The sequence below is a fragment of the Drosophila mauritiana genome, chromosome 2L (genome assembly GCF_004382145.1).
Source record: "Drosophila mauritiana strain mau12 chromosome 2L, ASM438214v1, whole genome shotgun sequence".
Classification (NCBI taxonomy): Eukaryota; Metazoa; Arthropoda; class Insecta; order Diptera; family Drosophilidae; genus Drosophila; species Drosophila mauritiana.
Genome location: NC_046667.1, coordinates 12,981,324 through 13,008,977, shown reverse-complemented (window position 1 = coordinate 13,008,977; position 27,654 = coordinate 12,981,324). Strand labels below are relative to the sequence as shown.

At 43.8% G+C, this 27,654-nt stretch overlaps 6 protein-coding genes across 8 annotated transcripts; 2 read left to right on the top strand and 4 right to left on the bottom strand.

Moving 5' to 3' along the window:
* Nucleotides 1–3,712: 3,712 nt before the first annotated feature.
* On the top strand, nt 3,713–11,505 carry LOC117137308. The gene is made up of 6 exons (XM_033298692.1): nt 3,713–3,721; nt 4,432–4,898; nt 4,975–6,127; nt 6,256–6,619; nt 8,662–8,842; nt 8,908–11,505. Exons 1-6 carry the CDS (start codon nt 3,713–3,715, stop codon nt 9,611–9,613), a joined length of 2,880 nt encoding a protein of 959 aa, XP_033154583.1. The 3' UTR covers nt 9,614–11,505.
* LOC117145688 lies at nt 6,674–7,694 on the bottom strand. Its single transcript, XM_033311433.1, has one exon. The coding sequence runs from the start codon at nt 7,638–7,640 to the stop codon at nt 6,795–6,797; it is 846 nt and encodes a 281-aa protein (XP_033167324.1). The 5' UTR covers nt 7,641–7,694; the 3' UTR covers nt 6,674–6,794.
* Nucleotides 7,705–8,595, top strand: LOC117145698. Its single transcript, XM_033311443.1, has one exon. It carries the CDS (start codon nt 7,726–7,728, stop codon nt 8,500–8,502), a length of 777 nt encoding a protein of 258 aa, XP_033167334.1. The 5' UTR covers nt 7,705–7,725; the 3' UTR covers nt 8,503–8,595.
* A 1,390-nt stretch (nt 11,506–12,895) lies between the features above and the next one.
* LOC117136257 (probable phospholipid-transporting ATPase IIB) lies at nt 12,896–23,753 on the bottom strand. Of its 2 annotated transcripts, none has more exons than XM_033297074.1 (6): nt 23,131–23,753; nt 16,009–16,846; nt 15,152–15,926; nt 13,746–15,090; nt 13,610–13,683; nt 12,896–13,552 (listed from the first exon to the last, which is right to left on the bottom strand). In XM_033297074.1, the coding sequence occupies exons 1-6, from the start codon at nt 23,751–23,753 to the stop codon at nt 13,419–13,421; spliced, it is 3,789 nt and encodes a 1,262-aa protein (XP_033152965.1). In that variant the 3' UTR covers nt 12,896–13,418. The 2 variants fall into 2 exon arrangements, with proteins under 2 accessions (XP_033152965.1, XP_033152973.1); XM_033297082.1 differs by lacking the exon at nt 23,131–23,753 and adding an exon at nt 17,711–18,090 and having other exon boundaries at nt 13,419–13,552.
* Nucleotides 20,729–21,564, bottom strand: LOC117136269 (translation machinery-associated protein 7 homolog). The gene has a single exon (XM_033297096.1). The coding sequence runs from the start codon at nt 21,436–21,438 to the stop codon at nt 21,244–21,246; it is 195 nt and encodes a 64-aa protein (XP_033152987.1). The 5' UTR covers nt 21,439–21,564; the 3' UTR covers nt 20,729–21,243.
* Nucleotides 23,754–24,629: 876 nt separating the features above from the next.
* Nucleotides 24,630–27,328, bottom strand: LOC117148476 (UV radiation resistance-associated gene protein). Of its 2 annotated transcripts, none has more exons than XM_033315854.1 (5): nt 26,820–27,328; nt 25,894–26,761; nt 25,508–25,830; nt 25,045–25,455; nt 24,630–24,974 (listed from the first exon to the last, which is right to left on the bottom strand). In XM_033315854.1, exons 1-5 carry the CDS (start codon nt 27,191–27,193, stop codon nt 24,860–24,862), a joined length of 2,091 nt encoding a protein of 696 aa, XP_033171745.1. In that variant the 5' UTR covers nt 27,194–27,328; the 3' UTR covers nt 24,630–24,859. The 2 variants fall into 2 exon arrangements, with proteins under 2 accessions (XP_033171745.1, XP_033171754.1); XM_033315863.1 differs by having other exon boundaries at nt 25,894–26,758.
* Between the last annotated feature and the right edge of the window lie 326 nt (nt 27,329–27,654).

Below are 27,654 nucleotides of genomic sequence, written 5' to 3'. Positions count from 1 at the left end.
TTTTTCGGCTTTTTGGCCAAACTATTTTGTGTATATATCTGCCATAAACAAGATTCCAATGCCGGGCCATTAATTTTTCGGTGAAAGAAACCAAACTTAATGTTGGCTTAAAGTCGGCCAGACAATTGCTTTCAAGTGCTTTGTGAGCGAATATTTATTTGAATGTGCCACAAACAGGATAAATTCCCATTGCTGCCTCATCGTGTCAGCCGAAATGCAAATAGTGCTATATTCCATATGCATTCCAAAACTAATTTCGGTTTATTGCATTTGAAATGCAGTCTTGTATCACTATTTATTTAAACTTAATTTGGAAGCTACACTTGTTCGGAAAGCTTAAGCCACACCATAACATATTTGCTAGTTTATTTTGTGTGGCATAAGGACAGGGTACTCGGCATTGTGCATATAATCAAAGAAAATAACACAACCATAACGTAGCTGAAGAGCTCCTTACCCTCATATACATATACATATATGTACATACACGTTGGCAAACATCCGCAGTTAACATCCGCCTGGCTACACAGTCCTTGTTTTAGCTCATTAAGAGCGTGCACAGGTGGCAGGCCATTCATTAAATGATGGCCCCTCATAATTCCATGTAGGCAAATATTTTTTCAAAATCCCAAATGCTAGACGAAGGGGCGTGGCGAGGCGCGGAGTAGGGTGCCCATTTGACTGGCTATTTTGCAGCAACATTGCCTGCGGTGCAACACTTCCTGTTTACACAGACACACACGTTGCACCTCTCCCGCCTCAGGTAGCCACTTCTACGGGAGTCTCGTATCCTGGCTCCATGGATCATCCTCAGTAAAATGTATATTAGCTTTGCAATACAAAAGTCATACTAGGAAATGCCTATACGCATGAAAATGTGGTTTAAATTTTGCGTAAATGCACTCGAAAAAGCACTAAGTGGTTCGATGAATTTCTTAATGAATTCCAGGAAATCATAACCTGAGTTTTGGTTAACTATAAGTGCAATGTTTGTGCAACAAGAGCTGTTTCTCGGTATCATATTAAATATTTAACTGGAACTGGGATGTGACAAATCTATGTATTTACATTTGTGTTTAATGTGCGTTGTCACATATAAATTTTGGCATTTCGTTGGTTTCATTGTGGTTGAGCATTTACCATGGATGTCATTATGTATGCTATTGATCGAGCACTTAAGTTATGGCATATAAAGCATATGAAATTCGACTGGCTGCTGTCATTTCCAGATTTCTATATGCTGGTGACGCATTAATTATCCTTTGAGACCGCATCGATTTGTATTTGGCGAACACAGGGCTTAATTGCCAACGACTTGTGTCTTGAGTAAAATGCGGAATATGCTTGCCGCTCCATTTGGTTGGATAAAAGTTATGCAATAATACAATTAAGCATTTTCATGCTCAGCGCTGAGTTTGATTAACAGAAATTCCAAGTCAGCCAAGTGTGTGTATTTTGGAGGGAGATTCGCTTAAAGTATCCTTCGTATCCTGCGTCAGATGAAAGTGGCACTGCGAGGAGAATGCAATTTAATCAAAATGAACAAATTTTCTTCTTTTTTTTATACTTTACTTTCTCTTATTTCAGTGGAACAGGGAAGTGAGTGGCTTCTGGGGAAAATACTGCAAAGTTCTAAGGCTTCATGTGCTTGGCAAGTTATGTGCCTGAATGGCTGTTTATTTTGACTTTGAACTGAAAGGAACTTGCTCCGATCTTATGGGGATTCCAGTCAAAGATTAGAGGAAAACTTTTCGGGGAATGTGAAAATTAATAATCGCTAGACAAAAAGGAATTTAATTGTAGAGGCATTGAGGGTTAAATAAAATCAAAATAAAGTGTATTTAATTTTTTTTCCAGATTTCGTAGTATAAATACCAAACAATCATTCATTGACACGTTTTCCTAATTAAATTAGCATTAATGTCATAGTTCTTTGAGCGCCGTCAACGCGTGCACTTCATCCAACATCGCGCATACGACACGTTGTCCACAACGTGTGTGCTTTGTTTGTTTGCCCGGCGAGCACTTCAGTGAATTTATGATGCAGCTTAAGCACACAATTGTCCATCTATTGAGCCATTCGCTCACTCTGGAGTACGACTCCACGTTGGATTCTGCGCGATCTGTGCGCGTGGCCATTAAATTTCAATTTCCATTTCAATTGCAACTTTGTTGGGCAATTCATTCTCGGCTTTATGACCTGCAACGTTCTGCGTGCCCCTAATTGCCGCTGCAAAAACTATTGTCAAATTTCATTTTTTTTCTTTCTGCACTTTTGTCCGCCAAGTGGGCTATAAATAAACAGCCAGCGCTGAAAACCATCCAAACGACTTTAAGTAAATGTTGAACCAAACTTTACTCGCTCTCTTTTGGATCTTTTTATTATTGTTTTTGCCATCACGCAGAGGAGTCTTAAAGTGATGGAAGCAAAAAGTTTTCACACAAGTTAAACGTGGTTTTTCCACAGGAAAAGTGGAATTTAAAACCCAAAGAAAAAGACACAAAAAACACAAGCTGTGTTAGCGGATATATGTTTTACTTAGGACACCATAAATTCTCTTTTGCACACTGACAATTTTATCAACTACCAATCTGGATTTTTGGCTAAAAGAAACTTGGAATTGATTTATCACAAATATGTTATTCGTATAATAATATAATAATATGATCATGTAGATCACAGCGATTTTATTGAATGCATCGAAGGGTAACCGGTTAATTACATTACAACATCGAATCTATTGACTTAAAGTGAAGTATTAAATTTAATTAATGCATATTATGAAAGGAGCCCACCCTGATTTTCCCCTGGAGTAAGCTCAGCGCAACAAAAGGGTGTTCAGGTCATGGTGAAAATGTCGGAAGTTCGGTTTAGGCCAAAAGCACAGACTTGTGGCCGGAAGTGGGTCCGTTGGCGTCTGTGTTGTGTGTGTGCTCCGAATGGCTGGTACACGGAGGATGGTGGTGCAAGTGCTTTTCCAAGCAAATTGCCAATGTAAATGTTGCAACAACCAGCTACAGGCAGCGGTGGTAGTGGCAACAACTAAATGCGGCCCCATGGCAGCTGTGCAAACAGCGACAACAAGAGCAAAAAAACGAGTGCCAGTGCCTGTGCCAGTAGCAAAGTATTTGCTGATGACGTTAAAAAGCACAAATGCACACAGGCACACAACCAGCAATTTTGCCTGCAGTTTCCCCGACATTTTCCCCACGCGAAGCAGACATCTCAACTAACTGCAACTCAATTCTGCAGCGGAAAAGCAACGCAGCCAAAATTGCCACAACGGCGCTTCCTGGTCGCCGTTTTGCGTTTTGCTGAGGCACGCGCAATTTGATTTGATTTTATTGCCCCGCCCACACAGGCTAAGGACATTTCTGCAGCGAAAGGATAATGCCGTGGAAATGGGTTAGCCCACGGCATTTGGCGATAATAGGACAAAAATGGCAGCACATTATATTTTCACAAATTAATTCAACTATTACTATACGAAATTAGTGAAAATGGGTATATATGTAGGCACTATTTAAAAGTAATATCAATTTCTACCTACTCAAATCTTTTTCTATATTTGCAATGAAAATCTTAGCCAGCCAAGTCATCGCACTTCCACAAATTACCATTTAATAGCCAGCAAACTCTAATTTAAAAGTTCAACAGAGTTCAAGATTCGAGGCAGCATAGTATGCGTTTGAATGCCTCTACACTTCTCAGATGTTCAACGTATGTTTAGAGAACATCCTTCCAAAGAAATTGCCTCCATGGATTCCATCCAACTGTTTCGGTTTTTGTGTGCTCCTTTTAATTCCTCGAAAACTGAGAACGTTTGCACGGCTGCAAGTTGGCATTTCAAAGAAACGATTTCAGGAGCCATCAACTGTGTTGTCAGTGAATCGTACTTTTCATTTTGTATCCGTTACAATCTGGATTCGTAGTCGGGATTAAGGTGGCTCATGATGTTCTAAGATTATTCAAGCCATTTCATATCTATTAACTTGTATAATAGCATATATATCTAGTTATTGTTATCTAGTTTACAGGGAAATACAAGCATAATCAAAAATTTATGAAGTTGTAATACACTAATTGAACAGTCATTTATACAGATAATGATAAAATGCTTATACTTATTATAAACAAGAAAGTAATTTACGCACACGCCCCTGTTTTTCTGTGTACACACGGCGTATGATTAACGCCCGCCTAATTAGTGCATTTTGCACTCGCATTTGAAATGCAGTCGACTCAACTCAATGCCTCAATGCCTTGCTCCACTTACAGGCTTCGACGTCTTGCCACTTGCAACTGCAACAGGAGCAAAAGCCACAAAAGGACACAAAGGATACGGAAGACAGCAGTAGCAACTGGAACAGCGGGGAGCGACGCAAACTATAGCCAAACGTGAATGCGGTAGACGCGCGTCGAAGCTGTAGAGGAACGCCTTCACATTGGATTACGCGCAGTTTTACTTTAGAGCGGTGCCAATTAGTGGCCAACAGCAGCAACAACAGCAGCAGCAACAGCACCAGCAGCTCGTGCAGCAGCAATTGCTAGCCCAGCAGCAGCAGCAACTGCAGATACAGCAGCTGCAGCAACAATTGCTGCTGCAGCGACTCGAGCGTGAGTTGCAGCAGAGTTACTCGTGCCTGCGGCAACGTTGGCTCACCGACTACGCAGCCCCCCATCAGCAGCATCAGCAGATTGCCCAGCAGCAGCAGCTCTTTGCCGCCCAGCAGTTGCAGTTGCAGCACCAGCAACTGCAGCACCAGCAGCAGCAACAACAACAGCAGCAGCAGCAGCAGCAGCAGTACAGCTACTACTTCAGTCGCGGTAGCACCAACACCGATCTGGGTCTCGGACTGGGCCTGGGCTTCGGTCTGGGCAGCGGCAACCTAGCCAGGTAATATCACAAGCCAATCACCTCCAGCATAATACCATAAACATAGATTATAATTTGCATCCCTCTGCCATTCCAGCTGGTACCATCTGCCGTCCACATCGGCGCACATCTATATTGGAACCACCAGCAGCGGCGGTGCACCGGGCAGCGCACCGTATCCTCCGTATCCGTACCGGAGCGTAGGTGGATATTCCGGAGGAGGTTATCCGGCAGCGGCGCTTATTAACTTCGATGCCTCGCCGACACCGCTGTTAGCGTCAGCGGGAACTTCACCCGGCTATTTGCCACCATTGGCCATTCCGGCAGCCTTACCACCACCGCCACCGGCGCCGAGTGTAGCCACCGATTATTACTTCAGCAGCCGGAGCACACGGACCGTTCCGCCACCGGTACCGCCCACTCCGGCAGCCGTTGCAGCAGCGGCATCAGCATCAGCGGTCTCCACCTCGCCGTTCCGTGAGTACGGGAGCGCGGCGGAGGAGCTGCAAGCTGGCTATCGCTACAAGGCCACGCCCCGCAGGCGGTACGACGCCTACGACAACTACGGCTATCTGCCTGGCTTTGCCAGCACCACTGAAGACGAGGAGGACCTGCTCGAGGAGTGCCTGCCGCAGGAACTGCTCTCCACGGACTGCTCGAGTCTCGAGGAACTGCGCTTCTTCCATCTGCAGGAGGAGGACGAGGACGAAGACGACGAGGAGGTTGGCACGCAGCTGGCCCACATCCTTGACCTGCCGGATTTTCTACATCCCTACGGCGGCAGCGGCCGGGACAGCCTGCACAGCCACAAGACGCCGCCGCAACACGAGTACCAAACGGAGCACGGCTCAGCCGCAGCGGGAGGAGCAGGATCGGCGGGATCAGACGGTCGGGGTGGTGGTGGTCAGTCGCAGCGCGTCCTCGAGGACCAGCGATATCAGCCCTACCAATACCAACAGCAGCAGCAGCAGCAGCATCAGCAGCAGCAGCAGCAACATCACCAGCAACATCAGTCGCACTTCCCACAGCAACATCAGCACTTCCAGCCGTCGCAGCAGCAACTGCAGCAGCAGTCCTACCACTCGTACCAATATCCTTCGCAGGACAGCTGCGAGGGCTTCAACCAATTCGCCACCAACGCGGGCAGCTGCCTGGGCAATCAGAGAATGATGGTTAGCAAATTGTGGAACAGCTGCTTCCCGGAGTTCACCCCGGACCATGTGCATCGCCACAACTTTTACCTATGCCAGGTGAGCCAGATTTTAGGCACTGAAAAGCATATTCAGAGCCATAGATCCTCTACCTTGGAATGATTATTTTCCCATATAGATTATTCAGAAAACTAGATCCCTTATCTAATAAGATTCTTCATATTTAGTGGCAACGGAACACGCAGGTGCGCATCGTTTACCTGTTCTACCGATGGATAACGGCCATCACCTGCCTGGCGGCACTGGTCTGCTCCTTGCTGGACATCGGGCGCACGGACGAGCACTTTGAGCACCACTATGCCAAGTGGTGGATCTACTTGACCCACTGGGGACTGCTCTTCTGCACAGTCCAGGCCTGGCTGGCCGCATGGATAGTGACCCAGGGCATGATGGTGGAGCGCGAGGACTTCGAGATCGTGCGGCAGGCGAAGAAGAGTCGCCTGCACCACTTGTACTGGGTGCTCTACACCTGTGCCACTGTCTATGCGTTTATCGTCACCATGTGCTATTGGCTACTGGTCCACAATCCTGGTAAGTCAACCATATTGCCGCTAAGTTCGAATTTCCAGTACACCATATTCCACGATGATATTTTTGGGGGTTTTAATTAAGGAATAACAAAAAATTTTGCGACACCTAATTTAATTGTGCACAGCACTTAGAAAGACTTACAAAAAAACCTTAGCCACAAAAATGGCGCCGTATCCTAACTGGGGGCATCCAATGTGTCCACCGAGAAGCGGTGGGCAAATATAATGCCACTCACAGTGAAGGCATAATTCATGAACATCTTGGCGGACGCCTCCAAGTACTGGTGAGCTACGTAACCAGACCGCTTGTGGCGCAGGAACAGCTTCTGGGAGTTGTACATAGCCCAGGGTCCGAAGAATACCAAACAGACGCTGGCGGGCACGTAGTATCGCATCTGGAGGCGGACGCCCAAGGCCACTGTCGAGACCAGGAAGACCACAATGCTTGCCAGGATTAGGATCCACAAGTTGGCGGTGAGGAATCCAGGTACCCACAGCCCCAGCAGCGTATAAACAACCAGCACGCCAATGCCAATCAGCACAAATGGCCACGTTAGATCCTGTTCGAGAATGTGTAGACACACCACCAGCAGCGTGAGGCTCTCGAAGATGCACCCAAAGACAATCCAATTGAGCGGGAAGGTGAACTGCAGCCGACGGAAGCCCACGAAGGCCAGCGTCAGGTTGATCCACGAAAGCAGGAGCAGCAGGACGGACAGGCCGCGATTGGCCACACTCAGCTGCGGTTTCCAGCGGTACGTGGATCCGAGCCACTGCAGCGAGGCCAGAGTCACCTGGATGACCAACAGCAGGCAGACGTAGGTTCGGAAAATGCAGGAGGAGAGTTTTCGCCTCTTTGGAAGTCGGTTGATGCTGGTGGCAGCCTCCACAAAACGCTCCACTTCCGAGAACGTGCTTTCACTCACGCTATTACTTGCCTCGAAGTGGCTCTTGGAGCTATAGGCTCCAAAGGATCGCACGCTGAAATTTGGAACTGATGCCGATCTGGTTACACTTAACATACTGGCTGTCAGGCCGAACTGTCGCCTTTGACACTTGACACGGGCGCCGGGAAACAACCAGAAAACGAGGAAATCCCCCACATCGATGAATGATCAGCCAGTCGATGGCGTCGTGCGCCTCCGTCTCAAGGTGTCCCAGTGGATCTACGGCATCGCGGTGCTGTTCATTGTCCTGGCCATTGGGCTGCTCATCTTGCCGGGCCTGTTCAGACGATACCTCCTGGTTCCGGATGTAGTGGCTACCTATTGCTTCTTTGTCATCGGATTGGTCACCCTGTGCGTCTATGTCAACGTCACTTGGCTGCGCCGGAAGTTCCCCTTCAACTGGATAGTCAGCTGCTGCATAGCAGCTTGTCTGGCTCTGGGAACGGTGTGCACCCTTTCAAACCAGCGGACGGGACACGTCCTGCTCCTGAGCATGGAGATTCTTGTCATGATGTCGCTGCTCCTGCTGGTCGGCTCATATCTATTGCCCGAATGTCCTGCAGTGGCCTACTTGTTCCTCACTTGGTTCATATTCGTTGTGCTCTCCTCCGTCCTAATGGTCGCCGTTTGTGTCCACGTGTCAGATCAGATGTTCTCCTATGAAGTAGCCACTCACTTTGTGCTCTGGCAAGTTATATGCCCACTGATTGTGTTCCAGGCGCAGGTCATATCCGGCTATTGGGAGAACTTGCCGCCAATCCTGGATAGGCCACTGTGCTCCACGATGCTCCTGTTCGACTTTCTCGCCTGCTACATCTTTCTTGACTCCGCCGATGATGTTGGATTTGAGTTCTACTACGCTGGCCAGTCAGCAAATCAAAAGTTTTTGTCCAGATCCGTTAAGAGCCAGTGGGAGATGTTCATGGACTCAAACTAGGGATTTCCTAAATTGGACACCTGTAAAAAAGCCTCCCCTGCAGGGCAAAGTGTATTTTATAAATATATGGAAAGAACAACGTGCATTTAATCGAGTTCTTTAGAAAAAGAAAACCATTTAATTAAAAAACATATCTTTTGTATATCTTTTATCTTTTAGAAATCCACAAGATCGATGCGCTAAATATAATGGTCCATGTGCTCAACACGATTATAATGCTAATCGATTTGGCCATTGTGGGGCATCCGATTAAGATGAGCCACGCCTACTTTACCACTGGCATTGGCCTGGCCTACGCCATATTCACGGGAATCTATTTCTTGGCCGGCGGAACAGACAGGTGACTTTCAACCACACTGGATATGATTGATGAAATTAGGATGGTAATGATGTTTGTTTTCGCAGGAAAAATCAAACTGCCATCTACCCGATGATGGACTGGACCAAGCCGGGCAAGGCGATCATAGTGACGGCCTGTGCGATCATCTTTACGTTCTTCGTTCACTTCTGCTGTTACCTCCTTTACCGCGGACGAGTCTGGCTCTTCACCAAGCTGTGCATCCGTGGACGGCACAATCGGGATGGTGAAATGGGTGAGGGCCTCAACGATGACTCCGGTTCCCGGATGGGCGGTGGCGGTGCCGGAGGATCAGCCGGTGGCGGAGGAGCAGCTGGTGGCTCGGTGGCTGGCGCTGGCGCTGTGGGCAGCAGCCAGGACTACGCCCATCAGCAGCAGTATCCCATTGCCCACACGGAGCAGCCGCGGGCGGGCAGCCACCAACAGCAGCAGCAGCAGCCGCCGGGCAATTACCAGCTGCCGCCACAGTATTCCGGATATCTCCAACAACCAGTGGTCGCCGGCGTCAATGTGGGTGTGATCAGTGCAGAGGGCGTTTACCAGCCCATTGGCACGGACACTGGACGCACCAGTGGCGGCGGCGATGGCAAGCACAAGTCCTCCTCGGGATCAGCAGCTGGAACAGGATCGGGTCAGGGACAGGGATCGGGTTCGGGCTCGGGCTCGGCACTGACGCGCACCGTAGCCCATTTGGATGCGTCGCAACGGGAGCAGTTCCTCAATCCCAACAAAATCGTCGAGTACAAGATGTAAAGGCGTTGCACCCGGCACCGGTATACGTTCCACTTGTCCATGAAGTTTCTGGAGAAGCACTGTGCCCAGTGCGAGGCGACGCGCAGCGCCATCTGCGAGGAGGAGCGCCATTTGGCATGAGCACAGTGGTTAGTTTTTAGATTTGCTTTCGAGACGTCTAGTTTTCGAATATACCTGCCAGGCCAAATCGATTGATCGGGCTCAAATCAGTATTGCACATGGTATTGCTATTTTTTTTTGGCAAAGTAGTTTGTAACCGTAGTTTCGTAATTTTGTAAAAGCTTTGCCAATCCTTTTTAAATGTGTAGACGCTTCTCAGTGTGCCGCATAGCATGCATGCAAATATAGCACGACAAAGTTTTAGAATATTAGAATTGTTCCATTAATGCAAAGGATTACCGTTGAGTGTATTCGGACTTTTTTTGAATGGTAATCTTTGCGGCAAGTCGTTCCAACAGTTTAAAACGTTTTAATGGACTAAGTTGAACATGATGTTTACATTTAACGAAACCCACACTCACAGTTTTTAATTTGCAGCTCAGTTATCTCTGTATTTCATGACATAATCAAGCAATTGTGTTCAAATAACAAATTAACACACTGTCAGTAATTATTTTCAGAACCACACAGCGCTAGAGAAAACCGAGTAAACAAAATGACATACTGCCTACAATGATTTAAGTTAGGAACTTTTTTAATTAGCTAAGTTAACCATTTATCCACACAAATTTTATATATCGGTGCAGGTGTTAGGCCAGTTCGTGCATCATCATCCGAGGCAGAAGAAGGGATAAACAATTAATAGTTGATTTAATTGGAATGAAAGGGTCCTTTTCAAGGTCCTTGGTCCTTGAGCACAAGGATGGCGAATAGAATTGGCAGTTTTTTTAAAAGGAGCTAAACGGCGCCGAACAAGGAGTACGTGAATGTAGAGCAAAGAACATTAATTTTAGGATACGCTTGGCATTGGTTTGCTTAGTAATTAGTGAATTGATAACATAAAATACGTTTCTTTATATGAATATATTTTCCCAGCAAGCTCAGTCGCTGCTAGAACACTCTAATAAACCTTATTCTAGAAAGCACGACGTAAAGTATTACGATTAACAATATCAGAAATAAATATTTTAGCATACGATGTTGAAAAGTATATTGCAAAACGTTTTACTTTTGACTCGAATCCAAATACGTACCCTACACAAAACCCTGATATATTGCTTTTGTTGGTTTCTGCGAGTATGGAAGATACTGAAAACAGTGACTAGATTTATTACCAGACGGAAACCTATATATGTAAATAGTTGATTTCGTTTATGTTGATCGACTTCTATCTATATTCAAATGCATAGCAAAAATTTAGGAATCTGTTGAAGAAAATGTCGATTCCCGTGAAAAGGAAGGTATAGCAACCTTGAGTAAAAATTCAGAAACAGCAATGAAAAAATACAACTGAAAATCAAATGCATTGAATAAAACTCGTCAAGAGGAATGTGTTAACAAGCTAAAGCAAAACAAATATAACAAAATATTTAAATAAATATACAGAAGCGAATGCAGAGCAAATAGCATGCCCAAACTATAACTACATTATTGAATAAAGATGTAAGACATAATAGCGAGGTAAAGTAAACAACCATTAATTTTTGATAGATTTACATAAATTAAACACTTTCTCCTAAATAAAACCGATCATCCACAGGTATTCAGGTATTTTTATTTCCACATTGTTTGAACCCAATTTCTTTTTAGAGAAGTTTTACCAGTTTTGGTTGAGGGACTGCAAAATGTCAGTTTCGCACGCTTTTCCCCGAATTGTTTTCCAAAAATTTAGCATAAATGTATAAATGAATGTTTATATAGACTGAATATTATTAAAAAGCAAAAAAAAAAAAGAAATTAACAAAGTATATAACCGAACTAACACGTAAATGGAAGCGGTTAAATCTTTTCGGAATTGTAAAAATATAAAACGAAAAACGCAAGATTTCATATTAGCCACAACATACAACAGTAAACACATATCAACAATTAGAGATGATCATTCTAAATATAAAGATATTAAAGGAGATGAAAAGAAATGTTTCAAATAAAGCAAATCAAAGTTGACCTCATCAGGAACCACACATAAAAACCACAGTAAGAAAGTAAAACTTGCATTAAAAAAAAATGTAAAAATGTTAAACAATCACTATAACGTATGTATATGCAGAATATATTTAGCAGAGGAAAAATTCAAATATTATATTTTGTAGATTTTTAGTAAATTAGAAGTGAACGATTATGAGAACCGATTTCAACACACACGTGCATACATATGTCTACAAAAATATTTATCCCAAATATATACATCCCCCATACCCTTCGAAAAGTAGCTCAGCTCTCTGTACCCAAGTTGAGAATTAGAATTGAAATTGTTGATTGAACAAATGAGGAAATGGAAAAGCTTTAAGAAACCAAAACGATTGGACGACACTTTTATACACCGACATAAAAGTTGAACTAAACGGCTCAGTTGAGTTCTTGGCAATGAGTTGGCTCACCAGGTAGTAGTACACGAAAGGCTCAACAGAATTCAGTATTAGCGGATGGCAAATTGCTGCGAGTATACAAAGAAAATCAAAATGTTATTAACAAAGCACACCAAGAATAAATCTTAACAAATAAAACTACATGTGTTGATGAAGAAATAAAATTTCAATGTTGTGAAATTTGAGGAAATAAAATACAAACAAAATTGTTTACTTCAAAAGTATTTCTGCGCATTTAAGCAAAATCGTAAAACAATGCTTCATCATTTCAACCTATAATGAGTCGAAGTTTTGCTAAGCAATTAACAACCAAGTAACGAAACAAGAAAATAATTAATTGTTAGAAAAACCATGAAAGTGTAAACGCTAATGGATGTCATGCATTTTAAGAGCATAGCAAAAGCTAAACTATTATATTACCGACAAGAGAGAACACAAAATTCATTAACTTACGTACGTAAGTATGTTTGTATGTGCGTACATGCATAATAAAATATATTATTAAAATTATTATGTATTTCAAGCAAAGAATTGTGAATTAGTAATAAACAGAAACAAAATGTCAAGCAAAATGGTAAATAAAAAATGTACAATACAAAAATATCTGCGTTGATTTTTGTATCTCATGAACGAGCTTCTTGTAAGTAAATCCCCCAGTAATACACACCAAATTTCCTCTTTAATTAATTAATATATGTATATATTTATTTATAATTATTATTACACAATGCAATGCAATTTCTAAGTCCTTATACAAAATCTATATTTTTTGTTTTACATTTTAATTCTTATACCATGGTAATTGATTTCATTATTAGTCATAGTTACAGTTATTATTAATTTATTTTATCTTTAAATAATTAGTAACATAATTTGGTTTTTGCGACTTAAATATTAATCAAATACACACAGGTATACAAAACTGAAGGATATTTTAAAACTTTTACGCCTCACGCTTACAAATAAGAATCGGTTTGATTTAAATTACAATTATCGAATCACTTCATCTTTTGTATTTTGTGTGAGTTTAAAAATTAAACAAAAATACCATAGAGAAAAGTGTAGTGTCGAAGATGGGAAGTTTAACCTGATATCACGTATATTTGGGATTGGTGCGGGTATTGGCAAAACAAAGAATAGTTGTGGGATGGCTGCCAAGTTAAAATAACAACGCATCAAGTGGTAAATAACAAAGAAAGTTTAAATTGTGAACAGAACTAAATGGAAATTATAGTCAGGATAATTTGTAATTTGTATTTCATTTGCCAGGCCGCCATCTAAGAGAGCTTCAAGTAAGAGGGCGGCGAACATTTCTTACGCAAGAACTTGATTATGTACAATGGTAAGCAGGAGACCAGCGTGATGAGAGAAACCTTCCACAGAAAATCATACGACCAAATAAACTCCCAGTCTGAAAAGAACAGAAATATTATTATATTCTCATTGGCAGAATTTACGATTTACGTACCGAAATACTCATGTAACACGGCCAATGAAATGAGATAAAGCGCTAAACTGAATAGTTCCGCTAGCACCATTAACCTGGGATCAAAGCAGCAACGTTAATAACACAATAAAGATTAAATACAGTTTACAAAACCCACCTATGCCAAGTACGCACGGTGAGTGCCACCATGATGAGCTCAGTCATGATTAATGCCGAGAAACTGATCGCCACAATGTGGATAAACTCGTCCACAAAGAGTATTAATGCTCCGTACATGATAACGCCGCCTTGGTATATGCTGATTAGTACCCATATAAAGAAGGTCTTGTAGCTTAGACTGCGTCCCTTTGACAAATCCTTGTAAAGCTCTGGGTATGTGACGGCCGTCTCCGATGTGATATCCTGATCCAGCACCAATGAGAACACCGGGAACATAGTGTACAGCGTCGAGTAACCGACCATGAGAAAGCCCTGATACAAAGCAACCGAGCTGAGGTAGAATACCGCTGAGAAGACCGCCTGCAATGTGGTTATGATCAAGCCGCGGTGGATAACAAACTGGGATAGTGCCGCCGATCGCTTGTAGCTCCTGCGACCGTGGATAAGCAAAAGCTTGGCGATGTGCGAGAACTGCGGAATGCTGAAATCACCGGCCAGCGAGGCTTGTCTTCCCTCGCGTCCTTCAATTCCAACTCCAGCGTCCGCCTGCTGAATCATGCTGACATCGTTGCCACCGTCACCCACGGCACAGGTTCGTTTGCCTGTGTGCTTTTGGATGAGGGCCACCACCTGTGCTTTCTGTGTGGGCGAGCAGCGACAGCAAACGACGGCCGGTGAGGCCGTGGCCAGCTCCAGGAACTCTGGTCTGTAATACTGCAGGCAAACCTCGAGGGATTCGCCTGAGATGACCAGTGCATGACCCTGCTTACGCCGGAAGCTATTCAGCTCCTGGTGAGCATCGGTACGCGTCTTTACGGAACGCAAAACATGGAGTCCCTGGTTCCGGCCAATCAGCTGTGAGGACTTGGCAATACAGCAAGCAGTCTCCAGCTTGTCGCCAGTTAGCATCCAAACGCGAACTCCGGCATTGCGCAGTAGCTCCAGCGTTGGTCGTACGTTCTCCTGCAGACGATCCTCTACTCCTGTCAAACAGAGCAGTTCCAGTTCACGCTCAAGGGATTCAGTGACTGCCGCCACTTTGGCGACACGATCAGTAATGCTCAGTCGTGCAGCATTGTAGCGCGTCTCAAAGTCAGAGTACTGTTCCTCGGTGAGAACCTTCTTAGCCACAACAAGAGTGCGAAGACCCTCCCTAGCCATGTTTCCTGACTCCTCGCTAAGCCAGTCGTTGTACTGCACAATGCTAGACATAACCACGTCGGCACCCTTCAGATAGAACGTTATCTGACCCGTTTTGCTCTCACGCACTATAATTCCCATGCGCTTGCTCTCGCTGGTGAATGGGAAAAGCTGCAAGATTTGATAGTGCAGAAGTATGTCATCTAGAAAAAAAGGAAAAACAAAATAAGCACCTGATTATGATTGATTTATGCAAATACTTACTGTCTTCGCTGGGGGTCTTCACCTGCAACGTCATCGTGTTGAGATCCCTGGCAATCAGGGTCAGTCCCACCTGCTCAGTCCACTTTACTAGTGCAATCTCGTCTGGAGACGCAGCTTGATACTGATGCTCTGTGTCCGTACTGCCAGGTGCCTCGATGTTTATCACAGATTTGGTTGGCGAGTTGTTACCGCCGGTAACCGTCGATGCCGTGGACACGGATCGGTTGTCCTCGTCATCGCTTACCGGTGTAACATTGTGGCACAGGGCCAGTGCTCGCACCGCCTCCCATTCCCGCCATCCCTCCGGGCGACGCATCCTGTTGCCAAACATCATTGGCTTGTTCGACTCTCCGCCGCTGCTCGAGCTCGATAAACTACCCTGCTGCTGTTGCAGAATGTTTCCTGATAGCTTCTGTATCATCTGACCAATGTGATGGAAAGTGTCTGCATCGTGCGATACAATGCCCAAGTGGATCTTCTTGAACACCATCTCGTTTTGTGTGAGTGTGCCCGTCTTGTCGGTCAAAACATAAGAGATTCGTCCCAATTCCTCGGGTATGGTGGTCGACCTCACTACAGTTCCCTGGATGTTCGAGTCGTTTTGCATTTGCCATGAGTAGAACGCCTTTCCCATGTCCAAATTGACACGCAGACTGATTGGAATTATGTAGGAGAAGAGCAGAACGAAGCGGAACATGTATCTATACCAAGGACCGCCGAAACCCTTAAGCATCATCATGACTAGCGACAGTCCAAGCACGGCGCAGAACAGAACCTGTAGAGAGGAAAACCCGATTGAGTTTGAAATAGTACCAAAACAGAATCTTTGTAATACCAATACAAATTTACGCTCTTACCTTAGTCAATCCGTTAATCTCCATGTCTAGCAGTCCAACTTTGGACCTTGGCTGTGAGTTATTCATCACGCTGCGCGTTTCGCAGCCAGTATATATGACAATTCCTGTGGCTGTACCTGCGGCTACGACGGTGTTGGCCCACAGAGTATTCTCCACACTGAGACCGGTGTCTTCGCTGCCGTCTGCCATGCAGAAGGTGGCGATGAAGCTGTGAATGTCGTTCTGTGGCTTCTCCACGTAAAAACTGGCATCGATGCTGTGTAGCTCCGAATCTCGACTGAGTTTTTGAGTATACGGAACTGCAAGACGTGGTTTCCAGTCCGTCTCTCCATCCAGTTGATCCGTACGAACGAATACCGATCCGCTGCGATCGCTGGTGCGCAGCAGGATCAAATCCGCTGGCACGCGCTCGTTTTTTTCCACGATTATGACGTCACCGACCTTCAGCTTGGAGCTGGGAACCATCTCGTAGCCGCTGATGTTGGTGGCCGACAGTCTCTTGTACTTCTGCGAGTTTACCTCGTGATCCCGCTGATGGCGACGCAGATCGTCGACCGCCTCTCGACAAATGGTGACCATCAGCACGAAGCCGAGCGGACCCCAGTAGGTGTACGGGTAGCCGATCCGGATGTCCGGAATGAACTGCGACAGCGCCATCAGCAGGAAGTACAGGTTGAGGAAGAAGCGAAACTGCTCGAACAGCACCAGCGGCAGGAAGGTGATGAAGTTGTACTTCTGGTTCCGGATCTCGTTCGGTGGGAACTTCTCCGTATTGACCCGTCCGAGATTTACGGTGCGGGCTCTCAGCTCCCGTGGCCGGAACCATTTTCGCCAGCAGCTGTAAAGACAGACGAGGATCAGTACCACGGCGCCTTCGGTAAGAATGTGAGCCAGAAACATCCTTCCGGCCAATATTTCCAGTCATTATACAACCCTCTTAGTTTTACAATCAAATATATGACGAGCACGGCCTACGAGGTTCAAGCTTTAGTCATTCAATCTTTACTGGTTTACATAGAATTTTGTATATAGTTCGAAACATAACGAAAAGAAGGGGGTGTATCAAAACTAGGCCTTGCTTATGAAACCTTTTAATATTATTAAATAATATTATAATAAAGTGATTATGTGTCACGTCATACAAAAAACAGTTTAAAAACAATTTAGATTGATGAATTATCATTAATAACGCTCGAATATGTCATTTGTAACCATTGACTTGCATATTTAATTTAATTCCCACGAATGGTAAACCTTTTAAGGCACTTCCAACCGTTATTGAATCTATAATATTCATATTCTGATGGGAAATCCCTATTTGGTAGCAAGTGCTCTGCCCAGCGAATTTAAATTTCAATCACAAAGTCTGTGAGCTACAGACATACATATTGAGGAGACGACCTTGGGTGGAAAATCAATAATAAGAACTCGAATAAAAAAAAAAATAAAAGTGAAAATTCAGAAAACAACAATAAAGGTTAATCGTGTATATGCATTTGTGTGTGGGTGTTAGTGAGTGAGAGAGAGAGAGAGAGAGAGTGCGAGTGGGAGGTGGAAAGCCAGGCTTTGTATTAGAAAGAGAGTAACTGTAGTATAGTGCATATATGTATATTTATACTGCATCCTCCTATTAAGTATAAGTAAGCAAAAAAAAGCTGATAAGCAAATGGCACACTTAATTGGGCCTATGTATGATTCACACCTAAACAGATACCAGCGATTTCGCTGGCGATTCAGCAACGGAATGTTCTCGCGCGTCATGGGCGTTGCAGCCGAGTTCTGGGAGGTGGCATCATCCATTTTTGCTGGCCGAGATTCGCACTTATTTGATATTCCCGAAATTATTTATGTAGTCTTGTGCAGCTTTTGTTCTCAGCAGTTGCAGCTGGCACTTCAAATCGATGTTTTGCTTCGGTCCTTTTCACATTCTCACAGGCGCGGCTCATGGCACACGCATTCACAGAGCAATCCGAGTAATAAAAGTGCGTGTTATGCAAAATTCTTATGCACAAAACAAATGAAAAAGTGAAAATTCCGTATGAAAACTGCGTCGTCTGCGCGTTTAACAGCCCTGTTTTTGCGATTCTATAGAAATCAATAAGGGGGAAAGTGACAACTATATGCTTGTCGTTCGCCAGCGCTGCCATTAGAGTTTGTTACCCAAATCTGGCAACGCTCTAACTTAGAGCGCCAAATTCAAATGAGCCGTCTGCCGCTTGGGGATCTTTATGACACGTTTATTGCTCACTCAACAGGTCTTCTCGTCGCTTTCGTTAGCACTCGGATGTTAATTAAATAAGCTCTTGCAAGTTGTCTACGCTTCAGCTGCTTAGATCAGCACTAGCGATGTGCTGCTCCTCTTATTTGTTTGCCCACGAGCGAACTGGTTTTTCTACAGCATTTTTTTTCTTCTTTACGACCATTCTATTTGGCTGCTTGCGCTAGACGTGTGCGAATAGGAGCGCGCTTCGAAGTTTTGTCAATAGAACACACACATTCGTTGGCCAGACGATTTCGTGTCATGATCTCATAAGAAAAAGTTGCCAAAAATGCTTAAGGGAAAGTTCAACGACCAGTCTGCCGCAGCAACAGACAAAACAAAAGGGCCAGCAGAATTAGCTCACCTGTGTGACTCATGCTGCACTTCAAAGTCAGCGCTTTTGCCGCCGAAGCCTTGTGGCTCCGCCATAATCCCGATGTGTGTCACGCTCGTTAAATACGCCTAGATGCGTTTTTAGTGTATATTTTCGCCTATTTTAGAGGCTCGCTTATCAGCCGAACTGCGATTCAGCTGAGGTATCTCATCCTGTCTACCCACTGAATTGAAATGCAATCGTCAACAATTGCAGCGGCCATAACAAACAATTGCCGCAATTCGTCTCGTTCTGAGTAATTAACTGGAAATTTCAAAACGAATTGTAGACCTCAGCAGTTTGGATTCCATGCTGCTTCTCAACCAAATATTGTTTTCCGCCTTTCCTATTAATTATATATTTAACCAGCTGCTATTATCGAGATTTGTGCAAGTGTGCACATTTCCGGCTCTATAAACTGCAAGATTTAAAGTTTTCGAAAAAAGTTAAAACCGTTTTAGTCTCACATTTTTAATGATTGAAAAATGCACTTTTTACACTAATAATTCATAGACTTCAACTGAGTTTCTTTATATTTTAATATGGTATATATAAAAATAATAGAGCTATGTACATATGTATATAAATGACATATTATTACATCGAATGAAAATCCTTCAAACGACGGTATAAGATAAATATTCTTATCAGTTCTGTTGTCTGTGGCTTGATAGCAATGCTTTATCTTTGACCCAGATCAAAACAATAATATTACTTATTATTTCGTTGGTAAGAGCTGAAAATTAATGCATGTCAAAATCGAAAAGAACTCATTAGGAAAAACATTTTATTAACCGAAAAGCTGGCTTATCAAACATAAAATGCAACGAAGCCGTCAGGGGAAAAACTATTTTTCACTGATATAGTTTTCTGTAAGTACAATGAGTACATGATTTGTGTAATTTATGCATTACTCATTGCTCATGCCATTAAACTTCTTCAACCATTTTCATTTATCGGCTGTGTGTCACAAAGAAAACTATTTACGAGTTTTTTCACGAGTAAACTAAATATTTGAGGGCTCAGAAATGTGTTTCAAATTACCTATAGCGAGAAATTTGAGTTATTTTTTATTTTTTAAATAAATAAATATTATTATTATTATTATTATTATTATTATTATATTATTTTTGTAGCTATCGGGCTTTGAGATCCTGAAATAAATTAATTTACAGTCATAGCAGCTTAAATTCAACGAGTAAGGGGTATAAAAATGTAAATTATTTAAAAATATTATTTTTCTAAATCACACGGTTGCTTTACTCATTAGTACATAAATATTTGTACATTTGTACATAAATATTTTATGGATTACTTATTATTTTGTTCCAGTTTCTTGAGCTTACATGCCGGAAATTTTTAAAAATCCTCAAATGAACTGCCACTTTGGCTAACGATAATATATTATTAAATATTTTTGAAAAGCGAATGAGTACATATCGGTTCGCTATATGTACCATATGCACATATGGAGATTGCGGAAAAAGGCAAATATGGTTGGTTATTCGGACGGGAGTGGAACGCTAGCACGTGTACAATATACCCTTTCACGGGTAACCGGATTGGAATGAGGTGAGCCATGAATAGTGTGACTTGCGCCGCCTTCTGCCTTCTGCCTTTTGGTTATTAACCCACATTGCCGGTGGGTGGAAAACAATGCCAGGCCAAGTTGCGGGCGTCAATCGTTGAGGCATTTCACCGCTCAAGCCAACAAGCCCCGGTTTTGCCATGGCTTTTTTCGGTTCCCAGCCATTTGCATTCGCAACTAGATAAACAGCTAACGGCGACTAGAAAATAATAACATTAGGCGTTACCATTGACAGTTTGTGGCGTCCGCGGGGGCGGCCAGGGCGGTTGGGGGGCGTGGCGCACTAATTTGCATGCGGCTAAGTGAAAAAAGCTTGGGAAAAGTTTTTTTGTCAGCTGTTGGTAATGGCTTTCGTTGTAGCCATTACAATTAGCTTAAGTGTGATTGATTCGAGAATTTAGCAAATTATTGAACAGGTTTCAAAATTTCACTGTAATATTTTATATATTTATGTGAAATTAAGTAAATAATACAAGTTACTGGCTTTGTAGGTTATCAGTAGCTCTTTCACTTGATAGAGTAATGGAATATTTTGGAACATAGGGGAGCTGGTTCCACCACAGTGGCCACCGTGGCAACAACAACAATCACACCAACCAACTGTGCCGCCTGGCGCCTCACTTTGTAATTCTTATCGGCCTGTCGAAATCTTTGAGCCTCATATAACCGAAGCGGCAATTGGAGTTGAGCGTCAACAAAATGTAACGAAAAACCCGAGAAAAGTTTCGAGAGCCCCCAAAAAAGCTAGGCTTTGATTAGGGAAACCTTGAGGAGAAGTTGAATCTGTAAAGGCCTCAAGATATTTTCGTGGTCAGTGGGCGATAACGAGTTAAAGACGCACTTCAAAGGCCACAAATGACATTGAAGCATTGAATTTGGAGATGAAGACAAATATACACCAAAAGTTTTAGGTTTTTTTTGCAATATTTGCTGTACAATAACGTGAAGACTTTAATTTCTACATTGCTGTGTTTTGAATATGCTAAGGAATGCATATGAAAGTGTGGCTATGTATCACTTTTTGCCGGACTTCTTGATCCCACCGCCGAGAAGAGGTCCCTTCTTGGCGGCACCTGCCTTGGCCGCCTCCAGAGCCTTCTGCTGCTCCTTCTGCTTCTGCTTGAAGGCCATGTCCTCCTCGTCTAGATTCTTCGAGTCCTTCTTTGGCGCCTTCAGAGGCTTCTTCTTACCGCCCTCGCGTCCAGACATTCTGACTTGCTAGTGCCTTTTCCCACGTTTGTCGATTTCTATATCAGTATTCGTCAATGTTTACTTTTTACACATTCAAGTGACAAACTGATTTTCACATAAGGAAACGCTTTGTCAAAACTTGTGTATCTATCAGATATATTGCCATAGAACATTTAAAAATTTAAATAAGCATATCACTCTGCAAATCTATCCTACAATCATTTGAAATTGGGCGGCAGAGAAACTTTCAATTTTTAACACAGAAAGCAGAGTCCGACCGAAAAAAGTAAAAACTTAAAACCCTAAAGCGACTCACTTCTTGTGTGCAACTCGTTTGTATTTTTTAGAAACCTTGAATACATGATTGTGTGGCCAAAACCAGCTGAGGAACTGGTTTTCGAATTTTTAGCATTTCTTGGTGACTTCTTGAGTCGTTTTCGTTCATGTTTCTTATTTTCGTTCGCCCACCAATTGGGCTTAAAGTCGCACGGCAAACATCGATTAAAAATGCACAGCTAACGGGTGGTGTTGTGTGTGTGTGTGATATTTGTGGCCAAAGTTTTGCGGCAACAAGAGTTTGTACTCTAAAAGAATAACAAAAAATAATAAGCAAAACATTCGCTCAGTGGGTGTGGAGCAAGCATGGCTAGCAATGTTTGCGTTTCGTTTATGCCTTGTCACCCAACCAAGTCGCTCGTCTTGGCCACTATTTATAGCCGTGTTTTTGTTATTATTTTCCATTCGTCGAAAATCTTTTGCCCCAAGTCTTGCAAGTCGTCACGTTTATCGATTTGCACAGTCCGTTGTCGGCGCGCAGAAACCGAAATGTTTTTAATTTTCTTTCTACGATCCACTTACAGACGTGTCTGCTTGTTCGCATGTGCGGCCTTTCTCAAAAGTTCTCTCTAATTAGGTAAATTAAAAATATATCTTGGAATCGCTATATATATGCCATACATACATACATATATGCTTTATATACAGTTGCATTCATTGTGTATGTCACACATGTGTGGCGCACACAAACTCACACATTCGGCTAGAATTTATTTTCTTGGAAATGTGTTTCGTAAAAGTTCTAAGTTAAGAAGAACATCAAATTGCAAGACAACGCTGCTCGTTTTGAGAAAGCACACAATGATATTTGGCTCATGCCAAAAAAATAATAAACAAATATTTCAAGTGGCGGAAAGAAAACAACAACTTGTTTGCCATTAAAACTGTTGAGTTGCGAAAGTGATAGAATGTCTACAACGATAGAAAGGTCAATGTTTTTTCTTGCCAAATATTTAATACACATTTCAATTATTTATAGAAGTTTTATAACTATTGTTGTCAGCACAGATTAAAAATGCCACAAAACGAAACTATTTCACACGAAATTTAAAATGAAGCGATAAGAGCTAATATTTCTTCAAAGTAGTGAAATATACATATTTTCAAGGTCTTAATGTGATAGATTAAATATGTTGTTTCGTGCTGTAGTGCTAATAATGTTCAATGCTTTGTGGTAAAAGTAAAAAACGCTGATGTGCGAAAATATAAAACATTTAACAATTTTTTCTAGAGGTAACACTTGAATTCCCCATGTTTTGCTGGCCAGTGAACAGCTGTTGCCGCCAACTATTGCAGCAGTGAAATGGAAATATTGCGCATACGCAGCGTTGCCGTTGGAGGGTAACGACTGGATCGCACCGAATGCACACTCACCTGCAGAGGCACAACTTGCAGACGTTGCCAATGCTGCGACTCTTGCTTTTCCGCCGATTGTGCTGGTAGAAGACCGTGGATGAGCCATTTTCCGGATCGATGACGGTTGTGCTGTGCGTAGCGCCATTGCTGAGATCCCCCGTGGCAGCAGATCCTCCAGATGTCGCTGCACTGCCATCGCCGGTGGTTACTTTAATGCCGGTGCCACTGCCACTCCCACCACCACCACCACTACCACCCCCAACGCCACCGATCGATCCCGCCCCCGCGCCGCCCGATGACGTGTGCGTTAATTGCGCCAGTTTCGAAATGCTGCTGTAGCTACCGTTTGAGTGTTTGGCGCGCTCGCGACTCCGCTCATTTCTATAACGTATCTGGCCGGCGGCAGAGCCAAAACTGTTGGATCCGAAGAGATTGCCCAGAAAGCTGCCTCCGCCGCCGGCGGCAGAGCTGCCAGCGCCGGCGTCGACGCCGCTGTAGCCCATGGAGCTTTTGCGTCGCCCCCTAATGTTGTTGTTGTTCTGTTTACCGCTCGGTACATCGCGGCGTATGAGCAATTCGGTCTCCGAATCCGTTTCGCTCTCTTCGTCGAAATCTCGTAGCGGTACATTGCTCTCAGCCATTTTCAAGCCAAGAGAGCTTAAAAGAGAGCAAGCGTAGTCAGCTTAAAGTAATAAGTTTTGATTAAGAGAGAGTTTTGGCGCCTGAATTGACTAATTAGCACCAGAAATGCAGTATTACCTCTCACTTTCAAATGATATTATCTCAGAATAATTAAATGCTGGGTACTCAGTTAGTCTTATTGCCACGTTTCCATTGAGCAATTTCCAGGCGTAAACTACTGCTGCTGCTTATCACACCTGAGTTTTATTCTTTTATTTTTTGTTTGAGCGGTAAACAGGTAGGGTAAACACACTATATATACGCGTAAATCACAGGCATTCCCCGTCGTCCGCTTATCAGTGGCTACAGTGGCCGGCTACCAAATCGTCACCGTAAATACCAATTGCCTACTATTGCTCAGCGTTTTAATTTAATTGATACGAATTCGATAAATAAAAGGCCAAGGCCCGGGCCACACACACATATGCACATGCACAACATTTAGCACGTTGAATTGTTGGCTTTCCGCGTTTTCAATTATTAAATCGATTATCGCAGTACGTTTGGACCTTGTTTGGGGCTTCGACAGCACATTTTTAATTTATTAATAGCCCGGATGTAGCCCGAAAAACATTCAAATCCCGGAAGCAAGTTGCCAGCGAAATAATTTTGGCCAAATGCTAATCAGCTGGCTTTACAGACCACTGTTAAAGGAACGGAACGTTTTGCAGCACTGACCAAGCATACTTCGCAACACTATGGCGCCTAATTCAAACTTGAATAAAGACAAAAAAAAAAAAAAGATTAGTAGTTTCCGCATCGTAACCACTTCGTTTTTTGTTCTCTTCCAAGTATTTCTAACGTGTGTCATCAACATTAAATAAATATTTGTCATGTATAAAATATTTAATGTTTATTCGTAGCTTATATTAGCAAACAAACAATAAAAGGGAATTTACACAGAGATCTTAAACAACTAAAATAATATTATCGCAATGGACTACCGTTCATATATACTTCACCATTGACTTTTATAATTTAAAAGTATACAATACGCGACCAATACCAAGAAATCCGCTGAGTTGAAGCCGCTAAACAATGCTATCTTGGATATAATCGCATTAGCTTAGCTGCGCTCAGTTTGCAGGGGTATGTTGGAGTCCGAATTGGAATAGTTATGCTCCAGTCGCGGGCGAAACTCATCCTCGCCATCTGAATAGGACCCCATCGAACGGCAAATGCTACAAGAAAATTACAATATATTATTATTCAATTTTGTCTACCATTTAATAAATATATATAATAGACTACCGTTGAGTTGACGCATAGCCTTCGATTGCCAGTGCCTGACTCACACCCGGCGGCAACAGCTGCTGGAGCAGTGCATCCTTGACCGCATTGACGCCAGTCGGCAGTGGCACATGATTCATGTCGACCGAAGAGTGCGATTGCGACAGGTGCGGCGCCGTCAACCCATTTGCCAAGCGTGCTTCTCCACCGCTAGCTCCAACTGCAGTTCCATCCCGTTCGTCGACCTCATCCCTTTGCGTTCGTTCGATGTAGCGAAGAGTGCTGAATAGCTCCAGCAGATTGCCAAAAGTGTTTCGCAGATCGCACTGGCCCGTGATGTCGAAGCACAGCTGCGAAACATTCTGGCGCAAAAGGTAGATGGCATACTTTGTTTGCTGCGACGGCAAAATGGAGCGTGTGTACAGAGGAAATCTAAGATGGAACAATAAGATACTAAAAGGTAATATTTAGTCTATGTGCTTACTCTCTTGTTGTGTACGTCAACTCTTTGATATCATCCACGATCCTTGCTTTCGATGGCTCGTACAGAATACGGTTCCTCAGAGGTCTATCCATAATGATGGCTAACATCTGCACCAAATGGGCAACATAGCTCAGTGCCGCACTCACTGCCAGCGGCGATACGTTATCCAGGAGCTGTGCGTTGGCCGCCTGACGTGACTCGCTCGTGTATTGCTCCATGTGGGGAAAGGCGATGCCGCAGATGCTAAATTGCCGACCGCCCACATTCTGGATGTTATAGATCTCCTGTAGCTCCAACACCAGTGTGGACATTCGGCGCTCCACCTTAAAAAGGTAAAAAGGTTAATTAATATAGTTGTTAAATGTTATTAGATTTCGCGGCCCCACCTGCCGTTCTATTTGTCTTTTTTGATCGCGCTGTTCCAGATTTTGAGGTGCCAGGGTTCGTAGCTCCAGGCGTTCTTTTTCCAGTCGATGTCGCTGGCTGTGGAGCTTCCATTGCTGTGCCTCCCGCTGTTCTCTCATCTCCTGTAGACGTTGACGGGTGCGCTCGTTTCGTTGGCGAAACGTTTCCCGCTCCGCTTTAAGTAGCCGCTGTTGACTGCTTAGCGCTTCGATCCTTCTAGTTAGCTGCTGGGCATTATAAAGCGTAAGGGGCGCGATCTGCTGCTGCTCGGCGAGCAACACGCTCAGGGCGCGGCCCATGGAATGGTATTGATGGGCGGAGTGGTCGCCGGACAGCGATGTCGTGCGGGGCTTCAAGCGCAGCTCGTTCCTGGTCACACAGTGTACACTGAGGCGGGCTATTTCTCGGCAAACCTCGGCCATTTGACGCCTCTTCTGCTGATGCAATCGTTGCAGACGTTGCAACGTGAGAAGCTTCTCGAGGTTGTTGCTACGCCGAATCTCCTGCCGTTGGCATTTCAGCTGTGCATAGCGCATCGTACTCATTCGCAGCACGGGACTCGAACTGCGACTGACGACCGGCGAGTTTATGCCCTCATCCTGCGGCTCTTCTAGCTCCTCTTCATCCGCATACTTTTGGTAGTGCAAATGCAGCTGCGACTGCAAGGCCTGCTCGCTTATCATCGACGGGGAGGCAAACTGCTCGCCATTCAATTGAAAGACCAAGCAATTTCGTCCGCACTGGGACAAGGTGAGGGGAGACAGGGGTATAAGGCCGGAGAAGTAGACGCCCCAGCTGAACAGTAGTTCAGGAGGGCGTGGCAGCCTGCTGGGCGTTAACTGGGATCTTCTGGAAGTAAGTTGGGAGGTGATAGCAGAGTTCTATTTGCAAGCAGTCTCCTATTTACCCGAACACATCCTTATGTCTTAGCTCAACCTCAGGCGGTTGGCCATCTCTTCTTTCCGCCGGATAGTGCTTCCACACCTTGACACACACACACTGCGCATTGGTTTTCCGCCAGGCCTCGTCGTCCGCACAAATCTCCGCCCACTTTTGCTGTTGATGACGCTGCGGCAGCTTTTCGCTGGTGTAGAACGCTTCGCTGGCCTTGTCCGTGTGCAGTGTGTAGTAGAGGAGCACATCATCCGGCTCCTCCAGCTCCAGCGACTTCTCATGCGGCCAGGACTCAATATTGAATCCCTGAATTCTGTTGAGGTTCCGCAGTCGTAGTTGCTGGGTGGCTAGGGGCAGCCACTTGCGGCATCGCGGCCGTAGATTCATCGTAAAACGCGATTCCGGCCGAGCTGCGGATTACGCGGAGCCCGCAGCCCAGATCATTGTACACTAAGACTACGTTTGTTATAGTTTTTCCACAGAAAGTTTTAACAAAAAAAAATGATTACCCGAACAGCTGTTTCTAGATGCATAAGTGCTGCAAAACACTGAAGGCAATAGTGGTGGCAAGTGCACCGTTCAACTTTTATTTTACTAATTTGGCTATTTTCCTTTTTATTCCAAATTTACATATTATTTAATGTATCGATAAATGAAAATGTTAATCAATTTGAATTAATTTATAAAAATACAAAAAATAGTTCGTAAATTACAAAATGCGGGAGAAAATCAATTATTATTATAACTTCATAGCCTTTTGCAATTTATAGCTAAAATGGCAGCACAACTAAAGAATCTTTCAATGAGAATCTAGTGTTGAGAAGCGCGAAAAATGCATGGTTCTGCTG

Excerpts from the sequence above, each read along its gene's own strand:
- LOC117137308 (XM_033298692.1), top strand. Across the intron at positions 4,899-4,974 it reads GGCAGCGGCAACCTAGCCAG|CTGGTACCATCTGCCGTCCA; the intron begins GTAATATCACAA and ends CTGCCATTCCAG. Across the intron at positions 6,620-8,661 it reads GCTACTGGTCCACAATCCTG|AAATCCACAAGATCGATGCG; the intron begins GTAAGTCAACCA and ends TTTATCTTTTAG.
- LOC117145688 (XM_033311433.1), bottom strand. The coding sequence starts at position 7,640 with ATGTTAAGTGTAACCAGATCGGCATCAGTTCCAAATTTCAGCGTGCGA.
- LOC117145698 (XM_033311443.1), top strand. The coding sequence starts at position 7,726 with ATGAATGATCAGCCAGTCGATGGCGTCGTGCGCCTCCGTCTCAAGGTG.
- LOC117136269 (XM_033297096.1), bottom strand. The coding sequence starts at position 21,438 with ATGTCTGGACGCGAGGGCGGTAAGAAGAAGCCTCTGAAGGCGCCAAAG.
- LOC117136257 (XM_033297074.1), bottom strand. The coding sequence starts at position 23,753 with ATGGCTGAGAGCAATGTACCGCTACGAGATTTCGACGAAGAGAGCGAA. Across the intron at positions 15,927-16,008 it reads AGATTAACGGATTGACTAAG|GTTCTGTTCTGCGCCGTGCT; the intron begins GTAAGAGCGTAA and ends TCCTCTCTACAG. Across the intron at positions 15,091-15,151 it reads GAAGACCCCCAGCGAAGACA|ATGACATACTTCTGCACTAT; the intron begins GTAAGTATTTGC and ends CTTTTTTTCTAG.
- LOC117148476 (XM_033315854.1), bottom strand. The coding sequence starts at position 27,193 with ATGAATCTACGGCCGCGATGCCGCAAGTGGCTGCCCCTAGCCACCCAG. Across the intron at positions 26,762-26,819 it reads AGACATAAGGATGTGTTCGG|AAGATCCCAGTTAACGCCCA; the intron begins GTAAATAGGAGA and ends ACTTACTTCCAG. Across the intron at positions 25,456-25,507 it reads TTGACGTACACAACAAGAGA|ATTTCCTCTGTACACACGCT; the intron begins GTAAGCACATAG and ends GTTCCATCTTAG.